The following is a 27,837-nucleotide window of genomic DNA, read 5'->3' on the forward strand; positions in this document are numbered from 1 at the left end:
CATGCGTATTGTCTCCAGCTTCCGCTCAGGCGGCGAAGTGCGCATGCGCGTTGACTGGTTCGCTTCGCTGGGGCAGTCGGCCTCGTGGTCGCGGGTAGGGGGTTCGCCATGTTGGTGCTTTTTGAGACGGCCGCTGGCTACGCTCTCTTTAAGGTAAGGCCTCACCGTCCCGAGATAGCGGGCTCTTCTGGTCTCCGTTGATACTGCCTGGGCTCCCCCCCCGGTCTCATCTGCCCTGGCCTGGGCCACGATGTGGAGCTACTGATGGGCCTCTTCCATTGTCTCCTCGTTCACTAATAATGGTCGTGAGTGGCCTATTTGGAACATCAACTCTACATTCTTGTTTCCTCCTGGTGACTTAAGAAAAAAATATGCGACAACTGTCTTTGTTGCCCTTTCAAACGGGAGTTCCAACGATGGGAAAAACTTTTCAGCCTTAAATAGCCAATTTTATATGCTTATACTAATCCCTGAATTGTAGGTTCTTGCCACATGGTACAAATCTTCACATCAAAATTATGGTCATGTAGGATTCTTAAGTTTTTGAAGTTATCTCCATTCTGAACTTCTACCGATACAAACCGAGTTTGTCCATTTTTTCTCCTGAGACAGCAACCCATTTCCAAGTTTCAAGTATTAAACTTGAAATGCTTGCAGTGCCCTCTTAAATGAGAACTCCGTACTCCGAAATGGTGGTTCCACATCTACGCGAACACCAGCCCTCTGCCAATTATTTATTTCTTGAGGTATAGCGCGGAATAGGACCTTCGAGCCGCTGCCCCCGGCAACCCCCGATTTTAACCCTAGTCTAATACTGGGTCAATTTACAATGACCCATTAATCTGCCAATCGGAACGTCTTTGGAGCATGGAGGAACCCGGAGAAAACCCACGGGGAGAACGCACAAACTCCTTACTGGCAGCGGAGGGAAATGAACCCGGATGGTGCTGTAAAACATTGTGCTAACACTACGCTACCATGCCGTCCTTGTACGCCCTGATTCTGCAGCTTTCAGCGTTCAACAATCTCTATATATGTTTTTCCTTTGTTTTATCCGTGCAGAAACGGAGATCTTGGCTGCGTCAGTTCATCTGGTGCTACCCCTTTGCATCTGTGCAACTCAATTTCATTCCCATTTTTGTGTCTTCAGCAAGTTTTAAACCCTTATTTCTAATACCAGTGATGCAACTAGTAGAGCTGCTGATATATATGCCAGGTGCTTTCTTTGGAGTTTGCATCAAATTTGTTGAGGTCCTGAAGGATTCTTATGTTTTTAAAATTGTCTCTGTTCTAAACTTCTACTGATAAAAAACGAGTTCCACAGTGTGCTTTCACACCTTTTGCTGGATATAACATCTTTTTTTTGCCCCACAACCCAAAGATTCTAAATGTTGATGTAGATAAATTAATTAGCTGCTGAATTACCCATAGTGTCCTGGCAAATGATAGAATATGTGAGTAATTTGCAGTTTATAATATGTTTAATTATTGTAATTTGATACTTTGTTATTGGCAGGGGTGTGTTGGCGCGTGACCAAGTGGTTAAGGCGTTGGTCTAGTGATCTGAAGGTTGCTAGTTTGAGCCTCAGCTGAGGCAGTGTGTTATGTCCTTGAGCAAGGTACTTAACCACACATTTCTGTGCGACAACACCAGTGCCAAGCCGTATTGGCCCTAGTGTCCTTCCCTTGGACAATGTCGGTGGCATGGAGAGAGGAGACTTGCAGCATGGGCAACTGCCGGTCTTCCATACAACCTTGCCCAGTCCTGCACCCTGGAAACCTTCCAAGGCACAAATCCATGGTCTCACGAGACTAACGGAGGCCTGTATATTGACAGAGGTTAGATGGGCCTCTTTATATGACACCATGACAGTTCATCCAAGACATCTACATAAATTTAAACATGGTATTGCTGTCCCTGTGGTGCTCATTGCCGGTGGGGTGGGGGGATCCATTGATGCGTATTGTTTCCTGCCAATCTGCCAGAATTAGAATCAAGTTTAATATTGCTGACGTGAAATTTTTGCTTTATGGCGGCAGTACAGTGCAAGACAAAAACTACTGCAAGTTACAACAAAAAGAAAAGTGAGGTGAGGTTCATGGATCAGAAATCTGGCAGAGGAGAAGGAAGTAAAATATTCTATGTCAACTCTTCTATACTATGTGTGTAGTGCATACACAGGTCAGGCATCATCTCTGCTCTACACGGTAACTAAATGTGCTGCCCTTAAAACATCACATTGGCAATCAGCAGCTCACTTACCTTGGGAGACTATCTGGCCAAAATACTGGCTTTGAGCTTCTGTGTATTTTACTTTTTATTGCTGGAAGTTGTGAAAATGTGTGAAGTTCAATGTTCAACACCACTGAAGTGATGTCCTTGGGATTTACTTTCTCCTAACCACAGGTCCTTGATGAAAATAAACTCCGTGAGGTGGATAACTTATGGCGGGAATTTGAAACAGCAGAAAAAGCAAATAAATTGTAAGTTATTTTAACTTATTGTGCCTCTTATAACTAGTTTTTTCCAAAGTAACTTAGTCCTAAAGACGAGCATTCCTGGCTATCTAAATCATAGATTTACCAAATCAAGAAAATCACATGGTATTAATGTATGCATGTTTATTGTGAATAAGTTCAGTTGATTCTGTTTTTAATGACAGGTTTTTTTTAAAGTAGGAACAGTTGTGTGAATGATCTGTAGCTGTGAAACCTGGTAACTATTGTCAAAAAAAGGCATATTACCATGCTGATATTTGGCAGCATGGAATATGTCAAATATTAATTTGAATTATTGCAATATCACTGTTATAGCTCAACCTGAAAGTTATATTGGCAACCATTATGTTCGGAAAATGTTCATGTCGATAAAGGGTGTGACTGCTGCTTATAATGCTGTTCTTAGTTCAATAACGTAACACAAAGAGCCCTGTTCAGCAGTGTAACCACATTGGTTAACCATCTTACAATTTAAAACTCGTGCATTTAACAAATGGGATTGATTTCATAGCATTACAATGCAGTGGTCACTCAATCCAATATGTCTGTGCTGGTAGAGAGAAATCCCCATATAATCCCATCCTTCAGCCCTGGAGCTGTAATTTTTCAAACTTAATGCAAGATTTCAGGCAATGAGCTTCAAAACTCTTACTGCCCTCTGGGTGAAGAAACATCTCCCTAATAATCATAACTTTCTGTGGAGGTATGCCCCCTGGTTTTGATTTTTATTTGTTGGGAGATGAGTCTTTTCTGTTTACGCTAACTCCCTTGTAATTTTGTGCCACAAATTGTCCCTCGCCTTCACCCTCCTTTGTTCCGAAGAAAACAGACCTGCTATCAAATTTTGCATTTCTGTAGATTTCTCATTAATTTTATCTGAGTCCTCTCAGGTGCAATCACATCTTTTGTGTAATTTTGGGAACTGTACATTGTTGGCATGGGGAGCATTCAGTATCTCAAATACCTGTGAGCATCTGTCCTTGTGAAGGTACTCCCACAATGCTGTTTGGGGGAAGAGTTCCAGAGATGAGGAAACAGCAGTAAATGTTCAACTGAAATGAGTATAACTTGGAAACCTTTGGATGATGGTCTTTCCATATGCTTGTAGTCCTTGATCTTGGTATAAATCTATATTTGGTAAGTGCTTTCAGGGTAGTCGAGGTGACTGACTACACTATTGTAGATTTGACAGTGCTACTGTGTGCCAGTGATAGAGTGAATGTTTAACTTGGTGAAGTGCATGCCAATCACGCAGTCTCCTGTCTCAGACTTCTTGAATGATGTTATTGCTATGCTCAGCCAGTCAATTGAAGAGTATTTAATCACACTCTTGACTTGTGCTTCGTAGGTGATTAAAAAAAAGGTTTGGGATATCAAGAGGTTTGGCTCACAGGATACTCGGCCTCTGACCTGCCTTGTACCAGTCGTGTATATATGTGGCTGGCTGGTTGAGTGTGTAATTATGCTGGTCCAGGATGTTGCTAATCAGGCACCTGCTTGGGGCTCATTAACTTCAGTTTAGCCGGCACTCTTTGGTGCCAGGCAGTGAAAAGCTACATTTATATTAAGGGCTGTTGTTCATAACTCTGTGGAGTTCATCTCTGGTCAATGAGTTACGGAGTCTAGAGGTCCTAAGGAAATGTGGATTGGGCCTTTCCTAGCAAGGTATTGGCAAGTACATGCTACCGGAATAGTGTCAATAAATTTTCAGCATTGGGCTTTAGTTAGCTGTATTGGATCTGCCCTGCGTCACATTTTTGGGTAGGTAGCTATGTTGTAACTGCTGAAACAGCTTGACTTGAGGTAAGGGTATTTGGATTTAACGATCAGATCATATGGTTCCTTGGCCTTGCTTTACCATTGTGCTCTACTGGTTTTAATATCAAGGGGAGAGATAAGAATTGGCTGAAGCCCAAATGGATGGTCCATTTAGCACTTATGGCTGAATGTGGTTGAATCTTTGAATTTAGCACTCTAATAATTGGTCCCTGCAGAGCATAAAAACAAACTTTCTTGGGTCCTGTTGCATAACTTTTAAATGGTCCATCACCAGTCAAGATGTGATGTGGCAGGATTGCAGACAGTTAGCCTTTGTCGATTGTTGTTTTTGCAAACAGCTTCATGAGGTTGGCTCCTCCTTTTCAGATTTCATGCTGTTTCTTCCAGCATGTTCTTTTGGTCCTTTGAATCAGAGTTGGTCCCTTCACTTGCTGATACTGGACTGATGGATGTGTTGGGCTTAGGTTTCTCTTAGTAATTGTTTTGAGCTACAAATCTGACCCATTTATTCTATCTCAGGTTGCTATTTAAGGCACTGGTCCACCCTACATAGTGCCAAATATGATTGTGATCAGTCACTGGAGAGACCGTAGCTGGTGATGTAGAAGAGAATCCCATGGTTTGGGATTTGCATATGCAAATGTATCATGGTCACCATATTGCAAACCATATCTCTTAGCAATGCACAGAACGCTTCCTTTTTAGCATCTGCTGAATCTCTTGTATCTATGAGCCAGTTTAACTTTAATTTACAACTTGTGATTTACGGTAAGAACTAAAGACTGGTTCTTCCTTGAATTAATATCTACTATCTTTACGTAACCCCAAAATGCTCCCTTGCGTGCCTTCCTCTTGGTCCCTGGACAGAAATCTGTCCTTGGAAAGCCAAACTTTCAGGAAGAATAGGGCAGCAAAATGCCCTTCAGTTCAGATCCCTTCCAAATTACTAACCCGTCATGTCCCTGTGTGCATCTATAACATCTATGTTGTCATCCCTAACTGGCTAGCTATAAGTCTAAGCAAAGAAGGTAATAAAACGTTTCAGAAATTTCATCAAATCCGCTTGTTGCCTCCATCCTTGCTGGCTCATTGCAAATTGATCCCATTTTTATCTTCGCCCCTTCAATATCTGATAGCTGAAACTCAGCAGTGGCAATCAGTAGTTAGTCTGTGCAGAGGCACCAGCAAGGTAACCTTGTTTGCATTCCATGCCATGACAGTGGATTGTCAGAGTAGATTGACAACAAATCAGTCCCTTTGATTGATCTGCAGGAGAGTGTTGGGTGGTCTCTATTTGAATGGCTGCAAGGACCTCACCCCACTGGCACCACCTCCTGGGCTGGCTTGGTGTGCCTCACCATCAAGTTTGTGGAGCTTGTTGTATCTGCCATAACTCGAATCCCTTCCTGTCTATATTCCCAATATCTTTCTGTCCTGATCTGTACAACTGATATCTATCTTCCAGAACCAACTTTCTTAACTGTTAGAATTTTAACACACTTCATGGCTTGCTGACTCGCTGTTTCTGTGTCTTCTGCATTCGTGTTCCCTTTCCTTTCATCCGCAGGCTGGTGTTCGTTATTTACATTCTCTGTAATGACATTGTTAAGGGGTAGACTTCATCCCTTTTTCTGTCAGTTGAGGGCAACAAGAAGTGAGTCATACTGCTTAACCTGAGTACTGTGATTCCACTGGCTTCCACACAGATATGGGTGTTGTTTGTCAAGAGCACCACCTGTCGTCCTGCCCACCTGAAAGTGAGCCCTACCTTTACAGGCAGCTCCTTTACTGTAATCTGGTCACCCGGCTGTGGGAGGACTTCTCCCTCGAGCTGTCTCTGATCAGCAATTCATTTCTGCTGTTTTGCTCTGTCCTTCAGTGTGTTAGCTTGGGTACAATGGTCATTCACATCTCCATATAGTACTAAATTGGTTCTCTTCAGTTTCTGTCGTCCCATGTTCTTCTGTTCCCCTTACTCCATTATCTGTACACTCATTCCCTTTCTGGTCAGCCTCTGTAGGCAACTGCACTTTCTTTACCCTTAGGACTTCCAGACATGATTCCAACATTGTCCTCTCTGTCCTGCCTTGGGGCAGCAGTCTCTCTGTGGGCCACATTGTCTGCTCTGGGGATCACACATTTTGCAGTCACATTTCTTCTTTTCCTGAATCTATGATAGCACCTGTCTTATTCAGTGTGTCTTCTCCTAGGACAGTACCCTCGTTGTTTGGGCACACCCAAAAATCTGCAGGAACCTGCACTCCCTCAATCTGAAGTATCTGGGATCTCTACCCTCCTAGTTTCACCCCCTGCACCTGGTACCATAAATCATCTCTCCAGTCGTGGGCAAGGGTAGATCAGTTAGCGATACTGATGACCATGTCCATTAACATCTCACGTTGCCTAGTGAACCTTTTGTACATATCAGTGGGTGGTTACTCCTGGCAATGGAGTTTGCTGCCAGCCGTGTGACTGACCTGGATGCTGTCACTGTGACAAAACATTTTTCTATGTCTATTCTGGTACTCCTTTGCTAGGTGCTCTGGTTGCTGACACACAAAGCAAGTCCTCTTTGTCTTCGCAGCCGTTAACATTCACTGCAGCCACTTTTTGTCAACTTTTTCTCCTCCTCTGATCTATTTCCTCCAGCCGGGTAGATTAATCTCACTGCTATCCCCAAATCTAAAACATACTGTTGGGCTGAGCTCAGACCTTGCTTCAGCATTTTCAGAAAGTCTGGATCACCCCTCCTTGGATTGTCCTGCTCTGAGAACTCCTCTTGTGCTCAATATTTAACGCACATTTTTCTCCAGCATTTCACTTTAACTAATAAGGGTATACCTGGTGAATTTTAGACATTTCTTCAAGCTTAAATCAGAATTCTGAATTCCCAAAAGCAGTGTTAAGAGAGGCCTGGTCTGACAAAATGTAAAAAAGGGCTTGTGAATGGTAGTAATCAGTGTCAAAGGCTGGCCAGATTCTTGACTCACCCTTGTGTGACGTTCCAACGGATATATCTGGGTATTACCTCTTCCTCAAATATCCCACACAAATTCTCGTGTTAAGGGAGTGATACAAATTAAGCAGTATATACTAAAAAAGACAGATTATATACTCTGCCATCTTCCACTTCTGTGCCATTGAACTCATGTATCCGTTTGCAGACAAGTCTGTTGCCCGAAGATTTCAATCTTATTCTTAAAAACACTTTCATAAACAAGTATAGTTCTATACAGTCTCCACACACCACTTTTATATCTACCAGCTAGTTCAGTTCTCTGCTGTGTTGCTTGATACATCATGGTCCTGTGGTCATTGACCTGAACAGATCTAAGTGTGGGAGCTGCTCTTAAACCCCTTATACTTAAGTCCTTGGCCACATAGTGAGTCATGAATATATCCTAGATAAGCCCCCCAAATGTTGTGACTGGAAAGAATGCTGCAGTTGTTGATGTGGAAGTCTTTATTCAAACCATGTAGATGTTTTTCTGGAGACACTTGGTAGAGGCTCAAAAGCCCCAATGGAGGTCACATTGCTATATACTTAAGATCAGTGGTAATAGTAGGAGCTTCAACACGTTTGATAGTTACAATGATATCGTTTACCTCAATACTTTGGGTTGGCAGTGCTTCCTTTGAATTACAGTGTGGGAGACACTTCTGAATGTTCAAATACCTTTGCTGATTGTAAGCTTCCCTGAATTTATTTACAGTAGCGCAAATTACTTCAGCCCACAGTGGCCTGGATTGCTGCAGGGCAATTATCACAACCCCCATTGTCTTAATGTTTGGCTAATGCATCGGCTAACTTTGCAGCATCTGCAAAATATTGTCTGTGTGCCACTGTGACTTCAATTTACTACAAGAACTGAAGACTGGTTTTTGCTCCAGAATATTCCTTACAGGTGCTATACATGTTCATTTTGTGAAATACCCACCCTTAATCCATTCTAAATTTGTGAAACTTTTTTATTGCCTCTAATTTCGGTCATGGAGGGGCACTGATTCATCAGCAGAGAGAAAGATGTAATCAGAGACTACAGTTAGTGACACTTGAGCTTTGGTCTGAATAACACCATGTACAGTGTTAGTATTAAGAATAAGTTGCTACTTTTTTTGGATCATATGCCTTTTGCTTTATTGACTGGTTCCCATTTTGAAAATGCTACTGTGATTCTGTGGAGTACTTGAAACACAATCCTCTCCCATTCTCTTACCTCCAGGATAGAAGGTGCATTGTTTCATATTTTTATTTTGTTTATTTGCAGAGTAAAGCTAAAACATTTTGAAAAATTTCAGGATACAACAGAAGCACTTGCAGGTAATGGAATTTTTAATCCATTTTTGTCCAAAAGCACTCATTTGCAGAATGTGTATGAGTAACTCAATGTGTTTACTCTACTTAAATTATGATTCTCACATTAAGATCTCAACTCTGAATGTTCCACTCAGTGCTCAGGAACAGACAGACACACCTACTGGGCCTTCCATTGTAATAACAAGTGTAAATTTGTTTGGATAGGTTCATGGATATGGAGGTCTGGGTGCAGGTCGAACGATGTAAATAAAATTGAAAAAGTACAGAGAAAATTCACAAGGATGTTGCTGGGACTGGAGGACCTGAGTTATAAGGAAAGATTGAACATGTTGGGTAGAACTATACAAAATTATGAGGGGTATAGATAAGGGTAAATGCAGGCTTTTTTCCCTTTGAGGTTGGGTATAACTAGAGGTTGTGGGTTTAAGGGGAAACCGCTCAGGGTTGTGAGAGTGTGGAACGAGCTGCCATTGCAAGTGGTGGATTCAATTTCAATGTCCAAGAGAAGTCTGAATAGGTGCATGGTTGGGAAGGGTATGGATGCTATGGTCTGGATGCAGATTGATGGAACTAGGCAGTTTAAGTGGGCTAAAGGTCCTGTTTCAGTGCCGCCTGAGTAATTCTGGAGTGATTCTCCAGGAGTAAGGGAGTAGCTCCCTGGTGACTTTTACTCAGTGCATTTGAAGAACTATGTAGGGAATAGTGGAAGTTGTATCATAATTAGATTTTCTGAGTTTGCAGATTGTATTTGAAAGAAGCCAAGGAGTTTCAAGTTTAAGGTTCTAGAAGACACTGATTTGGAGCAAGGGGGCTGGATATTGAACTGGGATGTAGATTGTAAGTGATTGATTTGGAAAAGTTAATGAAATTAGTGTCCAAGGAAGATGGTGGCTGGGAAATGAAATGATCACTAACCATATGGCATAATTGTTTTCTGTTCATGAGGGTATTGAACACTCAGCTTTAAAAATCTGAAAATTACCACTGTGATTCTCTTTGTAATTTTTTAGTAATGGTTTCCTTTTCTTTTAGCTGCTACTGCCCTGGTGGAGGGTAAGCTTGGTAAGAGCCTAAAGAAAGTTCTGAAGAAGGTTGCTGCAAAGGAGGCTCATGAACAGCTCGCTGTTGCAGATGCCAAACTTGGTGGCGTCATCAAAGTATGGAACTTTAAGTTGGTGTTTCTGTTTCAATTACGTATATAGCCCATTAAAGTTATCAAGTGTGAGGAACAAACATGGATAATATTTTCTCTGGTTGTCTGCTGTTCATTGATGCTAAATCTAAAAACTAATGAAATACTATCTCTTCAAATTGCTCATCCAGAATTCTGGTTCATTGTCGGTGTATTTATTGAACAGATCCACTGAACACTTTACAAAAGCACAGAGAGACATAAGATTTTCAATGTTTTTGTTTAATTCTGCTTCAGCAGTGCTGAATTTGCAACCATTGAGATGGTTAATTGTATATTGAATCAGTCCATTTCATTAATGTAGCTGTTTGAGAGTTTTTCTCCGGCCATTGTAATTGTAATTGTACTTGTAATCTGTTCTCATGTTACTCATATACTGGATTGAGGATATATTGTACTTGCCCATTTAGAAAAACTCATGATGGTCAGTCTAAACAATACTTTAACCAATAGATCAGTCAGAAGCAACACACATAAAAATTGCTGGTGAACGCAGCAGGCCAGGCAGCATCTATAGGAAGAGGTACAGTCGACGTTTCAGGCCGAGACCCTTCATCAGGACTAACTGAATGTATGTACACAGCAAAGAAGAGATAGTAAGAGATTTGAGAGGGGGAGGGGAGATCCAAAATGATCCCTAGTTCTAAAATCATTAGCTTAAGATCATTAATATTTAATGAATAGATTGCTTTCAGTCCGTCTTATGAATGATTGGCTATAGCTAATTACAATGATTTGTCCTTTTCGCTAGTAGAAGCACATTTATTAACCATTGTTAGCTGACTAAGAGGGCAAAAGGCAGCCAAGTAACTAGTGCATATTTAACTTGATGAGAGCCTTTGTGACAAATTTTCCGGCACTCTTAGTATAGTTTGAGGGGACTTACTTGACAATATTCCTGTGTAAATTTACTATAACAATAAATGAAGTAGTAGTATTGAACCACTGTTTAGAAGAGTAATCCTTTCATTTTTTCTAATTGAAATGAACAATGATGTATTACAATTTAAATGGTTCATTGCTGTCACCATATAAAGGCAATATACACTTTATAATGTTGTAAGGTATGTGGGAGTTTCAGCTTTAGAATGCCTAAATGGAGAGAACTCTAAATAGCCTTTTTTGCTTTACAGGACAAGCTTAACCTGAGTTGCATTCACAATGCTACTGTTGCAGAGTTGATGAGAGGAATCCGGTCTCAGGTGAATGGGTTGATCACCGGCTTACCACCTCGAGAGATAAGCGCAATGTCTCTTGGTCTTGCACACAGGTCTGTATGGTTTCTCCATGTCAAAGTAAATATCTTTGTCTGCTTTGGTCGTTTTTGTCCTGTGAATGTTAAACAGTGCCAAGATAATGTTATTTGCCCCAGATAAAAGCTGCTTCCTTTTCAATTCTGAACGTAAAGTATGAATCATATTACTGCATGGGCAAGATTTGAGATTTTCAACTGAATTATTTCTGAATCTTTTATCACCTGGGACTGTGCATTGCATTGGGTACATTTGTCTCTGCATAATTTCTAGAATTAATACAGAAAATACAATGTACAGTGGGTTTATATGAAAATGTTACAATATGTGCATTTGTTGTTTCATTCCAGTCTGTCCCGTTACAAGCTGAAGTTCAGTCCTGACAAGGTGGATACCATGATTGTGCAAGCGATCTGTAAGTTGAAAAGGCAGATTAGCTTTATCACAATATGAAGTGTTGGCAGTGGTATTACTTGTGATATGTTGGTGATTTATTAGACAAACTGGTGGACACCTAATTCAAAGAAAAAGGTTTTATTCACACTGACCAGCATTATTTCCAGTTCTGATTAGTATTTTACACAACTGAGTTTAAGGAGGGGTGCAGGAAACTGGTTTTTTTTAGGGATAACATGGTGTGATTGGGTTCCGCACTGGGTAGCCTACCAGCACGCTGGTTCAACACATTTGTAAAGAGTCCTGTAAAGTTCTACATCCATGGAGTCACAAGCAAGGTTTACCATTCTCAAGTGAAGTGTGGGGTGGGGTTAAGAACAAGCATTTGCAGTCTTGAATAATATGAAGCTATGGATAAAAATCTCCTTTTTGGAACATGTTCCAGGAGAGAGTTATGAAAGATTTGCAAGTAAGGCAACATCTCTGGAGAGAAATGGCAGTCAGTGTTCTCTGTAGAGAAATGGGCAATGGGTTCCTGGGAGTGGTGTCACAGTTACCTGTGTGGGCCACCTTCTGTGGTTTTGTTTTCTGTAGACGAAAATGTTTGCAGAAAGGTAATGAAGTCTGACAAGGATCAATGCTGCTAGTAAATGATATTAGCCTGTAGAGTTTGTTTTTGGTCTCTCTCACCAAGCTACTTTTGACTGCAGCTTTACTGGATGATTTGGACAAGGAGCTGAACAATTACATAATGCGCTGCAGGGAATGGTATGGCTGGCATTTCCCTGAACTTGGTAAAGCTGTCACTGATAACTTGGCATACTGCAAGTGTGTTCAGAAACTGGGTAAGTGTTTCTTCCCTCTGCAACACACTGTCAGAAGTTTTAACTTTTTTTATGATTGCAGTTGGGAATTTGGGATTTAATTCTGCATTCTACTGCTTAATGTTGGGTAATACAGTAGTTGCACTGAGCACATAGTTTTTGAATATCCTTGGATATAAATATGCATATAACTAGTGGGAACTAATAGTGCCACATTATCCTCAAGTACCATGTGCAAAATTCCTTGTGTTTTGTGACGGCACGGTAACATAGAGGTTAGCGTAACACTGTTGCAACACCCTGCTGTCTGTAAGGAATTTGTACTGTTTCACGGTTTCCTCCAGGCGCTGCAGTTTCCTCCCACGTTCTAAAGACATACCAGTTAGGTTAATTGCTCATGTGCGTCATTGAGCCAGAATGGTCTGATACTGTGCTGTATTTCTTGTAAGTAAATAGTGCGTATATAAAAGTAGTTCTTCGTTGGTCCATTTCCCAAGCAATCGTTCTTTGTCTTGTCATCATTGAGACGGAAATGTTATATTCCACTATGATGAACAATGTAGCTAGATGCAATCTTCTTTTAGATAGCGTCTGTGAACTTTTCAAACAAAGATAAAAGTGTTTGTTGCTATAGTGCCCCAACATTCAGGTAAACTAACTTGGGAGGAACCAAGAATCAAACCTGATATTTGCCATTTCATTCACTTCATTTTTTGAAAATTGCTTTCGTGAAATTTTGAATGTCATTTTTTCCCCCCTCGTCACTCAACAGGAAACAGAACAAATACTGCCACCACAGATCTTTCAGACATTTTACCAGAGGAGGTGGAAAGTGCTGTGAAGATTGCAGCTGAAATATCCATGGGAACAGAGGTATCTGACGAAGATATTGAACACATTACACACCTTTGTGATCAGGTTAGTTGCCTTTTTGGATTTATCTCTGAAAGTGGGGGTAATTTTATCTTGGAGTGACAAAACTTTAATTCAAAATGAAGTTAAAAGGTGATTTGTCCATTGGACGTGGACTGAGGGCAACTCCTCATTGGTGGAAGAGTCTTGCAGTGGACAAGATCACTTCCTAGCCTGGATTCTGATAATGTGATTATTTATTCTATGTGATAAATTGCTTTAAAATGATGTTTGTTTCCTAGTAAGTGGATAGCTACCATCTGTCCAGCACTGACAGCAGTGATGATGAAGACTTTGTCATTCTGCCTGAATAAATGGTGAAGGTTTTTAGTCACTACCTCATCTGAGACTCTCAGTGCTGGATTAGTTTGTCATCTGTAAGGGCTTGCCCGTGACAGTGCCCAAGCGGATTATTTATTTGCAATTTGGTACATAGTGGCTTTCTGTGAATATCAGGTGTTAGATTAGTACTCTGACAGTTCCATTGGATGTGAGTAGGAATCTTGTATGGGATTTTGAAAATTATCTTAACCAAATTCTGCCTCTTAATGACAAAAGTTACTTCCTTGCTTCCATATAACAATCAACATTGTGATTCTATTTCACCCATTTGGATAGCGAAGTGCATTTCTAACATTTGCGGCTTGATATCACACAAAGAAGTGGCCTGCTTGATTGGCAGGACTCTGCATTCTGTTACTTGTGCTTTAATTTATTGCTTAAAGGATCCTTTATTGCATGTTAGAAGACATTTCATTGCATAGAATATTCAAGAAATTACCGGTTATATTATCCTGCCCTCAAGGTAGTGCAGATCTCAGAGTACCGTACCCAGCTCTATGACTACCTGAAGAACAGAATGATGGCAATAGCTCCTAACTTGACAGTGATGGTTGGAGAATTGGTTGGAGCCAGACTAATAGCACATGCTGGTGAGTACTTGTCAAAGATGCTGAAATGTTATGGAATTTTGAGTTTTTCCTGCTGGCAAATTAGGGTCCATCTTCAAAATGATGATGACAACTGTAGGAAGAGCAGATGACTGCACTGTGGTGGGGTCTGGCCTGGCCTAAATAAGGGGAGTTGAGCCAGGATTTCTTTAGCCGCCCAGTTTTATCTGGTTGGCGGTTGGTGCTGCATATCCAAGTGAAGCGTTAGTATATTGTTCATTCCTCCCATGTATCACTGGTCTCAATTCTTGCATAATCCTGGGACATGTGTCTGCAAAGGCAGCACAACAGTCCTTGTATGTCCTTAGGCTATTTAAGTCAATTTACTACCTCATCTTGAATGCTGAGTGACTGAACCTTCTTGACCAATCTCCCATACGAGACCTTGTCAACTGCCTTACTCACTGGCCTTTAATTTCCTGGTTTATTTTTAGAGCCTTTCTTAATCAGCTGAACAACATTGGTTATCCTCCAATCCTCCAGTACCTCACTTGTCGCTAAGGATTTAAAAATCTCTGCTAGGGGCCTGACAAGTTCTGTACTTATCTCCCGCAGGTTCGAGGGACACCTTGTTGAGCTCTGGGGATTTATCCACCCTAATATGCCACAGAACAGCAAACAACACCTCTCCTCTAATCTATATAGGGTCCGTGAAGTTGATGCTGTTTTTCCTCACTTCTGTAGACTCTGTGGTGGTCTATTTACAGATGCAAAATGTTCATTTAAGATCTTTTGGCTCTGCATACAGATTACCATTCTGATCTTCCAGAGGATAAAATTTGTCTCCTGCAAATCTTTTGCTCTTTAATACACCTGGAGAATCCCTTAGGACTCTCCTTCACCTTATCTGCTAGGGCAACCTCATGTCTTCGTTTAGCCCTCCTGATTTCTTTGTGTTCTTGCATTTCTTAGACTCCTTAAGCACCTCAATATTTCTTGAAAATCAATGCTCCCTACACATTTTATTCTGACAGGCACATACAAGCTTTGTAGACTCAAAATTTCACTTTTGAAGTCCTCCCACTTACCAAGTACACCTTTGCCGGAAAACAGCCTATCCCAATTCATACTTGCCAGATCATTTCTGAAACCAGCAAAATTGGCCTTTCTCCAGTTTAGAATCTCAACCCATGGACTCGGCCTATCTTTTTCCATGTTTGCTTTAAACTAATGGTATTTTGATCACTAGATGCAAGGCTTTCCCCTACACAAACTTTTGTCATCTGCCCTGTCTCATTCCCTAATAGCAGATCAAGTATTACACACACTCATTCGGACTTCTATATACTGATTAAGGAAACTTTCCCGAACCCATCTGACAAACTGTCCCATCAAGTCCTTGACAGTATGGGAATCCCAGTAAATGCATGGAAAGTTAATATCACCTACTATAACAATCTTGTGTTTCTTCCAAGAGTTTGCAATCCTACAAATTCGTTGTTCTAAATCCCTAGGACTGTCGGGTGGTCTGTGATACAGCTCTGTCGATGTGGTCATACCTTTCTTATTTCTCAACTCCACCATTAACGCCTCATGGTCAAGTTCTCTATTCTGTCCTGATGGAGCACAGCCATGAGATTTTCCCTGACTAGTAACACCACCCCTCCTCTTTTAATCCCTTGCACTCTGTCTCGTCCCTGCCCCTCCTACAATCAAATCTCACTAACATCATAATTCCAGGTGTTGATCCATGTCTTAAGCTCTGTTGCCTTTCCTATGATACTTGCATTAGAAATGTAGGCTGCTCAGGACATTAATGGCACCAGGTTCAACCTTTGATTCCTGACTTTGAGGTCTTAAAAACCTCTCCGCTGTCTGTTCTGGCACCATGACCTCTGTTGTCCGCCCTCCCAGTTAAGAATGCTTAGGACTCAATCTGAGGTGTCCTGGACCCTGGCACCTGGGAGGCAACATACAATCTGGTAATCTCATTCTTGTCCACAGAATCTCTTTACTGTTCCGCTAACGAATCCCCTTTCACCACAATTGTCCTCTTCTCGCCCCTTCTCTTCTGAGTCGCAGAGTCAGACTCAGTGCCAGAGACCCGACTGCTGTGACTTTCCTCTGCTAGGTTATCATCCCCCAACAGTATCCAAAGTGGTATACCTTTTGAGGGGGGGATAGCCACAGAGTTACTCTGCACTAACTGTTTAACCCCTTTACCCTTCCCAATGATCAGGAGTGTTTAAAAACTGCAGCTGGATGCATTTCTCACAGGTGTAGTCGTCAGAGACACTGGAGATCTCCCTGCCTTCCCATATCCCAAGAGTCCTATCCTGCCTGGCGTCGCTTCTTTTCTAACTGAGCAAATATAAAGAAGGAAGAACCAAAAACTATTGCGGGGGGGCAGAACTCTGCCCACAGTTTTTTCTCCCCCCTTCTTTCACTGAAGCCTCTAATCTAAAGCCTAAAAAAACTCCACTCTAACTCTGACCACTCCACTTGCCCCTGCCCTACTTTAATTTGTTCTTGCCAGTCACTCCAGAACACTGGCCACTGCTCAAAGCAACAAACTGCCACGAGTTGCTGCTTTGTCTATTCAGTTAGTAACCCTGACTGAGCTGTGTCTCCTCAGGTTTCCTATCTCCAATTGGGTGCTGCCCAAAACTTTGAGCTTTTCCATCTCCATTGGATGAACTTTCCTAATGTCCTGTTCAAACTACTTTGCCTAATTCTAGACATGTAAATGCACCCAGCTTGGATTGTGCAATATGCATTGAATTTGTTTTAGGAAAGGTGAAAAGTATTATTTGAATAAGGCAGTTTATTAAATAACATAATTAAAACTGAGTTTGAAAGAAGCTTTAATTCCTGACTAATAAGATTTAAACTTGGTAGAAAAAGGAAATCTATTTTGTGATAAGGGTTTGGAATGAATTCACAGGCTTCACCTGTGGACTTTGAAGGGAATTGGAAGAGAATAATGGGATGTGAAGTGCATTTAACAGACTTGCTGAGCACGAAAGAGCCTCAAGGCTGTTGGGTCTCCTGTGTTCGTGGTAATCATTTTTCATCTGGCATTTGCATTGTTACTGTACTTATGGTGTGCGGTAATTGGAACAGTCCAATACAAACTACCATCTGTTCTGTAATGATCTGAACATGAATGTTGAAGAGAGGTGTTGCCTGCAATGAGCTGTAAAAAAAAGAAACACCAGTGACCAGCAGTTAACTTGTATGATGCAAGAGTGTTTGATAGTTATCAACCTTAATGAGATAAAGGCAGGCTTTCAGGGGTTTATCTTTGGATTTGTGCTTTGCATAGGTACTTCTCCTTTCATAGCTTTGGGGATAATCATTTTATTGTTAAGATACTAAACGTTCCATTCTCCCATCTACATTCTGACAATGTGCTTACAATTTCCTTTCCATAGGCTCGTTGTTGAACTTAGCAAAACACCCTGCATCCACTGTACAGATTCTAGGTGCAGAAAAGGCTTTGTTCAGAGCACTGAAGACGAGAAGGGACACTCCAAAATATGGTCTTATTTACCATGCATCATTAGTGGGGCAGACCACTCCAAAGAACAAGGGCAAGGTAAGTCAGTGGTTCCATTTAATATCAGAGAATATACGGTGTAAAACTTGAAATTCTTACTCTTTGCAGACATCCATGAATTAGAGGAAAACCCTAAAGAATGAATGATGTTTTTTAAAAAATGCTAGAGCTCCGAAACCTGTTGTTTGTGATTTTTTTTTCTCCCCTCATTAATGTTGAAGCTTGTTATAAGTTCTCCTTTGTGGCCCACAATCAAGCAAATATTTTGTGATATTGTGTTTTCCCTTTTATGCTGTTTGACCTTCATTACTATCTGCTTGTTTTCAATTTCAAACCAACGTGGTTCGTTTGAAATTTGTACTAAATTTGAACCAATTAGTGCTTTCTTATAATATTCTCCCATGGTGCTCTATTAAGCTTTTCGTTCTGATTATGTGGTACTTACAAGCATTTTTTATGAGTTTGAAGCCATGCAAATCTCCAGATTTTGATGATAAAGTGCCTAAACCGGGGTGCTGTTGCACCTAGGAAAAATATGTATTGACATAGTTGCTATTGCCACAGTGTATCCTGCAGCTTTCAATGCAGCCAAAGCGCACTAATGATGGGGGCTATGAACTTAGCCACTGTGGAGTTGGCGTGTTTTTTTTTGAATTGAAATAATTTTGTAATCACTATCTGAAGAGTTAACACTTAGAACATGCTGAAGGAACTCAGCAGGTCAAGGTAGCATTTATGGAAAGGAATGAAGAATTGACATTTTGGGCCAAAACCCCTTCTGACATTTTGTATGTGTTATATCTCCAACATCTGCAGAATCTCTTGTTTATAGAGAATAACACCACATTGTGGTTTGGGTAAAGGAGATGACATGTTGGGAGGATGGTTAGGAGCACAGTTTCTGCTACTTAATAGGATTGAAGTTTTTGCTGGCCTGATAAGGCTTCAAGACATTAACTGAAGGCCTTCACTTAACATTTCTTTCTAAAACTGGACATTTAAGGCCTCAGTCCTATTCCAAAGCACAGATCTCAGACTGTGTTGGGCAGGTGTTTTGGAAAATATGTATGCCTGGGTAAATAATGTCATGTCTGAAGGTCCCATTGTTGTTCATCCTGAAGTCTCTGGGCAGTTGAAGAGATCTGGTGCTTGGTTCCTACACTCTAAATGAAAGTCTTGCAGCATAGTGCATGCATGTAAACATCGCATTAGTAAAGACTGGTCTTTGCTGTCAGTTGTTGGAGTAAGTAATTGCTGGTATCTGAGGAGGTTAGAATGTGTGCCAATAAATGAGAAGCTTGAGGGGTTGTAGGGAGGAATTGAAAACAGATGTACAGGAAAATATGTTTGTTTTGGGATTGATGCTTCTGAGCTTTGTCTAAAGCTTTGCACTGTGTAATTCTGGTAAACATAACCTCAAAGTAATTATATGTGAATTATTTTCCATTGTTAATTGGTTACAGCATAACTTCTAATGATGACATTGGATGTGTTTCTTCAACAGATTTCCAGGATGCTGGCAGCCAAGACAGCCTTAGCCATCCGTTATGATGCACTGGGTGAAGACACAAATGCAGAAATGGGTGTTGAGAACAGAGCCAAGCTGGAGGTCAGGATACGGAACTTAGAAGAAAAGGGGGTAAGTACCTGACTAAAGACCCAGATCAATGATATCTGGTGCAATAAATATTTTGGTTAGTATGTGAACAACTACTTTGAGGCTTGATTTTTGATCATTGTATTGTCACTTAAAAACAGCTTGCTTTAGTAATTTTTGGCTTTCATTTTGTAGATGAGAAAGATAAGTGGTACAGGAAAGGCTCGAGCAAAAACTGACAAATATCAGCATAAGAGGTTTGTGCTCTAAATTTAGTCTCGTCTGTTTTCAATTATAGTAAAACTGGTTACTGAATATCTGTTCAGAAATCCCAGTGGTTTAGCATTTGACTTGCATATCTTTGTTATCCATGAGCTAGCTTTATGCTCAGAGGTTGGCCAGGTTTGCAGCCACAGCCGGTGGAGGTTAAGAATCATCGTTTGCTGGGCTGAAACTTGCCAGGTTATGCTTCTGACACTCGCTTCAAACTCATCAGGATATCTGGAAAATTTATCACACTGCAAAGAAAAAAACATTTTGGGATTAATGATGTAATGTCCAGTAGTCCAGAAAGTCTAGGAGTGTAGCATTACCAAAGACGCTGACAGGCCAGATAATCAAATTGACTGTATGCCACTTCGTTGGGAAACGTAGATCAGAAGATGTGGGCTCCTTGAGGATTGGAGAGCAGTAGGGGTGGTTCTTCTGATATGTATTTCCTCATACCTTGATAAATTCTGGTTTCCATTGGTTTGATGTCCCTATTCCCTGGCATTATCTTTATCTGTACTGAGTTGATGATGGCAAGGAGTTTGTCCCAGTGAGTTGTAAAATATTGTGGATACCAAATGAGTGCAGATGTGGGTTAGATTCCAATTCAATATTGTGGGCTATGCAGAGCATTTGGAACTTGGCCTGTTAGATTGAATCCTTGCAGTTTTGATGACATTCAGGAGGAAGAGTGTACAATTCTGAGTAAGAGAACTTTTCTCACTTAATCCAATTCACATTTCTTCTGGTCAGTGAAGTGAAAACATATGACCCATCCGGGGACTCGACTCTACCTTCTGTCCCAAAGAAGCGGAAAATTGAGGAAGTGGAAGTGGATGACGGGGATGTCCAAGAGGAAGTCAAATCCAAAAAAAAGAAAGTGCTTTCAGATCACATAGAAACAGGTTAGTTGACAAAAAGGATTTGATTTTAATTACGTTGGGTCTCCTGGTGGCTTTTGTATTAATGCAGATAACTGGCTGTTTTGAAGAATGTTTTTGTCATCTGTCATAAGTCAATACTGCAGGGGGATAAATTTTTAAGTGCTCTTAAAACTTCATACTCTTTCCATCTCTCTTCCCCCAACTTCCTGAAAGCATAGACCAAGAATTGTCAGGTTGCAGCCTCGGGGAAACTTAGTGCACTTTTGGGTTTAGCTGCTATTTATCTGTTATCTTGCCTCGATTTAGGTTTGGAGTTGGATCACTTTTTAAAATTGTTACACTCCCTTTAAGATTGTTTATTGCCATTCATTAGTGTAACAAATGTAAAGAACAAAATGATTGTTACTCCGTATTGGTGCAGCATAGATTACACAATAAATATAAATATATTAGATTTGTGTGTTTGTAGAGAGAGGCTGGTTGTGTGTGTGTGTGTATATATATGTACACATACGCGCACACACACGCACGCACGGTGGCTGACAGGAAATTATAAAGTAGTTGGGGTGGGTTGATGGGTGGTGATGTTAATCAGCCTCATGGCTTGGGGTACAGAGTCTGGTCCTGGTGTGGGTGCTGCATAGCCTGTTTCCTGATCGAAGTGGGACAAACAGTCCATGAACCAATGTGGACAGCGAGTTGTTTCCTAATATTGACATGATCCCTGTCTCTACCACAACTGATTGCACACCTTTCTGAAGCATTGCTGACATGGTTGGTTAGTAGATAACTTTAGATATTTTTGATTTGTAGAAGAGAGTGAGCAACCCCCAAAGAAGAAGAAAAAGAAAGAAAAGAAGCAAGAGGTAATGGTGAAACAGGAAGAGGAGGTGGAGGAGGAGCCATCAGTTTCTTTTGTTACAGAGGTATGAAGTTGGGGCACGTTTTTTTTTAAAGAGCATAAAATCTTCACTGTTCTAGCACACAAGTTATCCCCTGATTATTCTCACTGTTGCTGTTCACTGGTATTCACGAGATACCGATTTAACTGGTTGTACAACTTGATTTAACCTTCCATTGCCATATGTAGCTTAATTAAAACATCGGGCTTGACTTTCCATTCTAAAATTTCAGCCCTCAAGGATCAAGTGAGAGTGCTGAACTGGGAAGGGCTAGTTATAACAGTATTAAATGAGGACTGGGGAGGATGAGGTGGCTGAGGATAAATCAACATCTGATATGGGAGACTATAGACCATTTGGTTTCAGAGTTCAGTGTGTCAGATACGGAAAGGAGAAACGTGTGAGATTTAGGAAGCTGGAAATAGACAAGGCCCATGAACAGCTTTGAACATAAACAGAGAATTTGAGCTAAAAGAGGCCAGGAGATGTTCTTGGAAAATAGGGTTAAAGAGAATCCCAACCCTTCGTGAATGGGGCTACTCTTTTCCCAGTTACCTTCAAGCCCCTGTATCAGAAGCAAATTAGAAGGCCCAGAGGAGGGAGTTTATTAGAACAAAAGGAAGTGAGTGGTATCCTTGGTGGGCATCAGTATTCACCAAGGGTAATTTGACTTCTGTATATGGACATGCCCTAAAATATCAACATACCTCCTGTCATCTTACTATTCTCCACGTCCTCCTCTCTGGGGATTGCTGCTTTCTGCACGCTTTCTGGAAGATACCCTATTACATTCAATTTGGTTTCAAAGGTACATTTAATGTCGGAGAAAAGTATACAATGTACACCCTGAAATGCTTTTTCTTCGCAACCGTCCACGAGAAACAGCAATGCCCCCAAAGAATGAGTGACAGAACACCAAAGCCCCCCCTCCCACCCCACAGCTCCCCTCCCTCCTGCGAGTAAGCAGCAGCAAGCAACGCTATCCCCTCCCCGCACCAGCAAAAAAAAGCATTGGCACCTGCCACCAAGTACTCAAGCGTGCAGCAAAGCAACAGGAAAGACACAGACTTCAACATACCACAGGCTCCCCCTCCCCCTAATAAGGGAGAAAGAGTTACATCCGTTTCACAGCAGGAAGGGAGACATAACAAACAACTCGCTGGTTTACAATGTTAAAAGTCCAGTGCGTTGATTTTTCCTAGCTCTGTGCCCAAAGATCTCGGGTCTCTGGACACACAGCTTTGGATCTTCCATCTCCCACGACACACTGGTGTCCTGCCCAGATACTGACCTACAGTCCGACCATCTCCTGAGCCAGGAGATTTTGGCCCTCCAAAGGTGAGCTGAGCTCTTGGACTGCATTCTTGGTGTGTCAAAAAAAAAGGCCAGTCATGAAACCCCGAGAGCAGGTCCCATTCACTTAAAGAACCGTAGATGGTGTGTTACTCCAGGTCAGGGTCTTCAAAAGAGCCCTGAAAGGGAAAAATAGAGATATTAAAGGTGGAAATAGAGCTGTTTCCGAAGATGCAAGCAAAGGGGTCGCCATTAGTTGTCATTGATTCTCCTAAGCTCCTCCTCCGAAGTAGCCTTTCTTTTATCACAGAGCCAAACTCATTTGTTATAGCAGCTCGACCAATATCACATAATGGTTTTATGCCTCTCTCAAAAAAATATTTCACCCTATTTTGAATTTTTGACATCTGCTTTAGATTATGCAAAATTGAAGAATTCCTACTTAAACTTCCATTGTCTCATCCTTGCACTCGTTATCCTATTTATTATTACCAAAAGTGAAGATGCTTTTAAAGTAAATGGAATGTTTCTAAATTACTATAAAGAGCAGTAAATGGTTAAAAAAAAAATTGCTGTGATCACCCTTTGTCTTTACTGTTTTAATTCTCTTGGGTAGTCTTGGGGATAGTTGGTAGGTTGTTCCAAGCACCTTGGAGAAATTGCCACAGTTCTTCTGTGGACTTACTTCCAGTGGTTTTTGAGTTCAGACCTGATAATAGAGCTGGGCTTCTGATTTAGAAGGGACATCAGTTTGATGTATCTCTCACCTGTATTCAGTTTCCGTGGACGTCCACTGCGTTTCTGGTCCTGAACCTTGCCTATTACCTAGCACTTTTTCAGAGGAGCTTGGACAGCACAATTTGAAACTCCTGTTTGCCATGAAATTTCTGCTTTGCAGAGACCTTACTGATACAGGATAATCACCTTGTCTTGTTATGCTCACTCTTGCCATGTTGTAAGAATTGATTATTTGAAGGTGAACCTGATGCATCTGTCACTCACCTTTTAGTTTGGTTGTCCTTTACCCTGTTTGATACCTTCTACAGCTGTTTGTTAAACCATGCACTGGGTTATATACTGTACCTACAAATAAATCAAGTTCTTAATTTAAAAAGTCTATTAATGTTACTTTAACGAAATACAAAAAAAATTTAACATTTGTTTTGGGGATCTAATTTGCTTTTCTACTGACATTTTTGCAGAATACAAAAATATAAACATCTGAAATAAAATTGATATTAAAAAAATTTAGGGTGCCTAAGACTTGCACAGTATTGTACCTATGTTACTATACTCCATGTATATTCTGTAGGACCGGTTATCAAATGTTTGCATAAGCTATATGCATTGGATTCCTATGCAGATATATGACAAATCCATGCCTTCTGAATGTTATCGTATAATGACTTTCATGATCAGGAAAGTGCTTTATTGTAATCATGTGTCCTTGAGGCAAACTGATTCCAACAGCAGTAAAGTAGTAGGTATTTAAGGCTGGAACTTAGGGTCTGAATCAATTGTTTTTTTTGTTTGCTGGGATACAATGTGGCATTGATGTAATTGAACAAGGAATTGCTAATTATTTCTGCTCGTGATTATTTGTTCATAGTCCTTTTTGAAGCTCCATAAATGCACATAGAAACATAGAAACATAGAAAATAGGTGCAGGAGTAGGCCATTCGGCCCTTCGAGCCTGCACCGCCATTTATTATGATCATGGCTGATCATCCAACTCAGAACCCAGCCTTCCCTCCATACCCCCTGACCCCTGTAGCCACAAGGGCCATATCTAACTTCCTTTTAAACATAGCTAATGAACTGGCCTCAACAGTTTGCTGTGGCAGAGAATTCCACAGATTCACCACTCTCTGTGTGAAGAAGTTTTTCCTAACCTCGGTCCTAAAAGGCTTCCCCTCTATCCTCAAACTGTGACCCCTCGTTCTAGACCTCCCCAACATCGGGAACAATCTTCCTGCATCTAGCCTGTCCAATCCCTTTAGGATCTTATACGTTTCAATCAGATCCCCCCTCAATCTTCTAAATTCCAACGAGTACAAGCCCAGTTCATCCAGTCTTTCTTCATATGAAAGACCTGCCATCCCAGGAATCAATCTGGTGAACCTTCTTTGTACTCCCTCTATGGCAAAGATGTCTTTCCTCAGATTAGGGGACCAAAACTGCACACAATACTCCAGGTGTGGTCTCACCAAGGCCTTGTACAACTGCAGTAGTACCTCCCTGCTCCTGTACTCGAATCCTCTCGCTATAAATGCCAGCATACCGTTCGCCTTTTTCACCGCCTGCTGTACCTGCATGCCCACTTTCAATGACTGGTGTATAATGACACCCAGGTCTCGTTGCACCTCCCCTTTTCCTAATCGGCCACCATTCAGATAATAATCTGTTTTCCTATTTTTGCCACCAAAGTGGATAACTTCACATTTATCCACATTAAATTGCATCTGCCATGAGTTTGCCCACTCACCCAACCTATCCAAGTCACCCTGCATCCTCTTAGCATCCTCCTCACTGCTAACACTGCCACCCAGCTTCGTGTCATCCGCAAACTTGGAGATGCTGCATTTAATTCCCTCATCCAAGTCATTAATATATATTGTAAACAACTGGGGTCCCAGCACTGAGCCTTGCGGTACCCCACTAGTCACCGCCTGCCATTCTGAAAAGGTCCCGTTTATTCCCACTCTTTGCTTCCTGTCTGCTAACCAATTCTCCACCCACACCAATACCTTACCCCCAATACCGTGTGCTTTAAGTTTGCACACATCTGTGAAGAAAACTTTTATTTGGCCTTTCCAAATATATACAGCAGGGATGGTCTAACATGATTCAGTGTAAGGAAATTTCTGCAGGTGGAGTTGGTAGCTTTTTGAAGGGAGATGAGATACCTTGCTCTTCTCTCTCCTCCCCCCCCCAATCAATGACTTTGTACTTTAAGACTTCGATCTTAGATTTCTCCCTTGTGAGAATGTGGTTAAGGCAGAGGTTAATGGTTTTGGTTTCCCTTTTGTTTTACAGACTCCAGAGAAGAAGAAGAAAAAGAAAAAAAAGAAAGTGATGGATGAATAAATTACGTTCAAATTATTGTTTGGACATACAATTTATTTTTTGTAATTGAAAGTGTTAATATTAAGATATTTTTCCTAACTGCAGTAAAGTGTTTTCTGTTGGAACATCTGTTGATTTTCTTTGCTGTAAGATGTTATAAAGGCAAATGCCTTGATTTTGTTACCCATACATTTCTTCAAGTACCATATCTTTGTTGTAAATAAGAAACATCTTGTAAATGAGAAATGGCTTTCATTGTTTTTTTTTTGGGTAACTAACACTCGATAGAATATGTTTGATAAAGTACGTGCCTTTGGTGCTAATTACATGTGGTCATCATAGACCAGAAATCCAATTTATAACCAGGAAAACATTAAAAATTTAAAGCTGTTGGCTTCTGACAACTCTGCTAGTTCACTGATGTTTTGGCGGCTGTGGCCTTACTCCTGTAGCGTACCAGTGTGGTAGAGGCTTAGAATTTGCACTTAACTATTGGCAGTGCCTATATTCTGAAGGTGGTTTGGGTCTAATAAATCAAAGGTGATCAAGTTTGGAGGGATTTGGCTTTGGATGTTTGAACTGTGGGATTTCTTGCAGAGCAGTTTTTTCATATTCTTGGAGAAGCTCAGATTTATTCTGGCATTGTTTAAAAATGCTCAGTACTAGAATTGGAACTTGCTGCTAATTATGCTGCCACTGCTGTTTCTGAATAGGAATGGAGAAGAATATGATGGTTATTGAGAAATTTTATTAATGGGTGGAATTCGGGATCAGAATCAGGTTGGATATCACAGGCATACGTCGTGAAATTTGTTTTGCGGCAGCGGTACAGTGCAGTACTTAAAACTGTAAACTACAATAAGGATTTAATTTTAAAAATTGAGTAGTGCAAAAAGATGGGGAAATGAGGTAGTGTGCGTAGGTTTACTGTCCATTCAGAAATCTGATGGTGGAGGGGAAAAAGCTGTTCCTAAAACGTGACTGGGTGTTGGGGGTCCCTAATACAAAAAAAAGATATTTATTCCCTTTGAAGTTTTCATCTTTTGTAGTTCTGCAACATTAAATCACAGTGGAATTAATTTGGCTTTTTTCATACCGATCAACAGGAAGACTTTTGTGTCAAAGTGAAAACTGATATCTACAAATACAAATTTGTGATCTAAATTACAAATATAAAACACAACAATTGATTGTTTAAGTCGCCCCCTTTAATACGACACATCAAATCACTGGTGCAGCTAATTGTTTTTCACAAGTTGGTTTTAGAAGTCACATAAATTAAATGGAGATCACCACGTGCATCAAGGTGTTTCAACTGATTGTAGTAAAAATACATTTTATCTGGAAGGTCCAATTGCTGGTGAGTCAGTGTCCTGACAAAAACTACACTGTGAAGACAAAAGGAACACTCCAATCAACTCCACAAAAAGGTTATTGAAAAGCACAAGACAAGTGATGGATACAAGAAATTTTCCAGGTCACTAAGAATATGGCACAGCTGTAAATCTGCCTAGAGCAAGCCATCCTCAAAAACTGAGTAACCATGCAAGACGGACATGAGTAAGGGAGGCCACCAGCAGACTTATGACAATCTGGATGAGTTACAAGTTTCAGTGGCTGAGATGGGAGGCTGAGCATATAACTGTTGCCCTGGTGCTTCACCAGTTGCAGCTTTATGAGACAGTGGCAAAGAGAAAGCCACAGTTGGGGGGGAGAAAGCTTTCATGAAATCTTGGCTAGACTTTGCCAGAAGGCACATGAGAGTATCTGAAATCAGCTGGAAGAAAGTTCTATGGTCTAATGAAACCAACACTGAGCTTTTTGGCTATTAGAATAAACGCTATGTTTGGCATGTGCCAAACACCACACATCAGCAAAAACACACCATCCCTACTGTGAAGCATGGTGGTGGCTGCATCATGCTGTGGGGATGCTTCACTGTAGCAGGCCCTGGAAGGCTTGTGAAGGTAGAGGATAAAATGAATGCAGCAAAATACAGGGATAATCCTGATGCCATCTGCAAATGGACTGTAACTTGGGAGAAGATTGGTTTTCCAGCAAGAAGAGAATTGCCCCAAGCACAAACCAAAACATCACAGGAACAGCCTTGAAAAGCGCTGCACTCATGGTCCCCAAGAAATTATGACAGAGCTTAAGCAGCTTTGTAATGAATGGGGAAAAATTGCACTGTCCAGATGCAAAG

At 41.0% G+C, this 27,837-nt stretch overlaps 1 protein-coding gene and 1 non-coding gene across 2 annotated transcripts; both read left to right on the forward strand.

Annotated features, from left to right (window-relative positions):
* On the forward strand, positions 1–26,051 carry nop58 (NOP58 ribonucleoprotein homolog (yeast)). Its single transcript, XM_063051557.1, has 15 exons — positions 1–153; positions 2,408–2,484; positions 8,547–8,599; positions 9,629–9,753; positions 10,922–11,058; positions 11,392–11,456; positions 12,148–12,282; positions 13,034–13,179; positions 13,979–14,105; positions 17,498–17,661; positions 19,127–19,261; positions 19,415–19,476; positions 20,243–20,394; positions 21,187–21,299; positions 25,605–26,051. The coding sequence occupies exons 1-15, from the start codon at positions 109–111 to the stop codon at positions 25,653–25,655; spliced, it is 1,587 nt and encodes a 528-aa protein (XP_062907627.1). The 5' UTR covers positions 1–108; the 3' UTR covers positions 25,656–26,051.
* Positions 13,445–13,528, forward strand: LOC134348818 (small nucleolar RNA SNORD11B). The gene has a single exon (XR_010018494.1). It is a non-coding gene; the product is annotated as a small nucleolar RNA SNORD11B (small nucleolar RNA).
* Positions 26,052–27,837: the final 1,786 nt, after the last annotated feature.

This window comes from Mobula hypostoma, chromosome 6 (genome assembly GCF_963921235.1).
Source record: "Mobula hypostoma chromosome 6, sMobHyp1.1, whole genome shotgun sequence".
NCBI lineage: Eukaryota > Metazoa > Chordata > Chondrichthyes > Myliobatiformes > Myliobatidae > Mobula > Mobula hypostoma.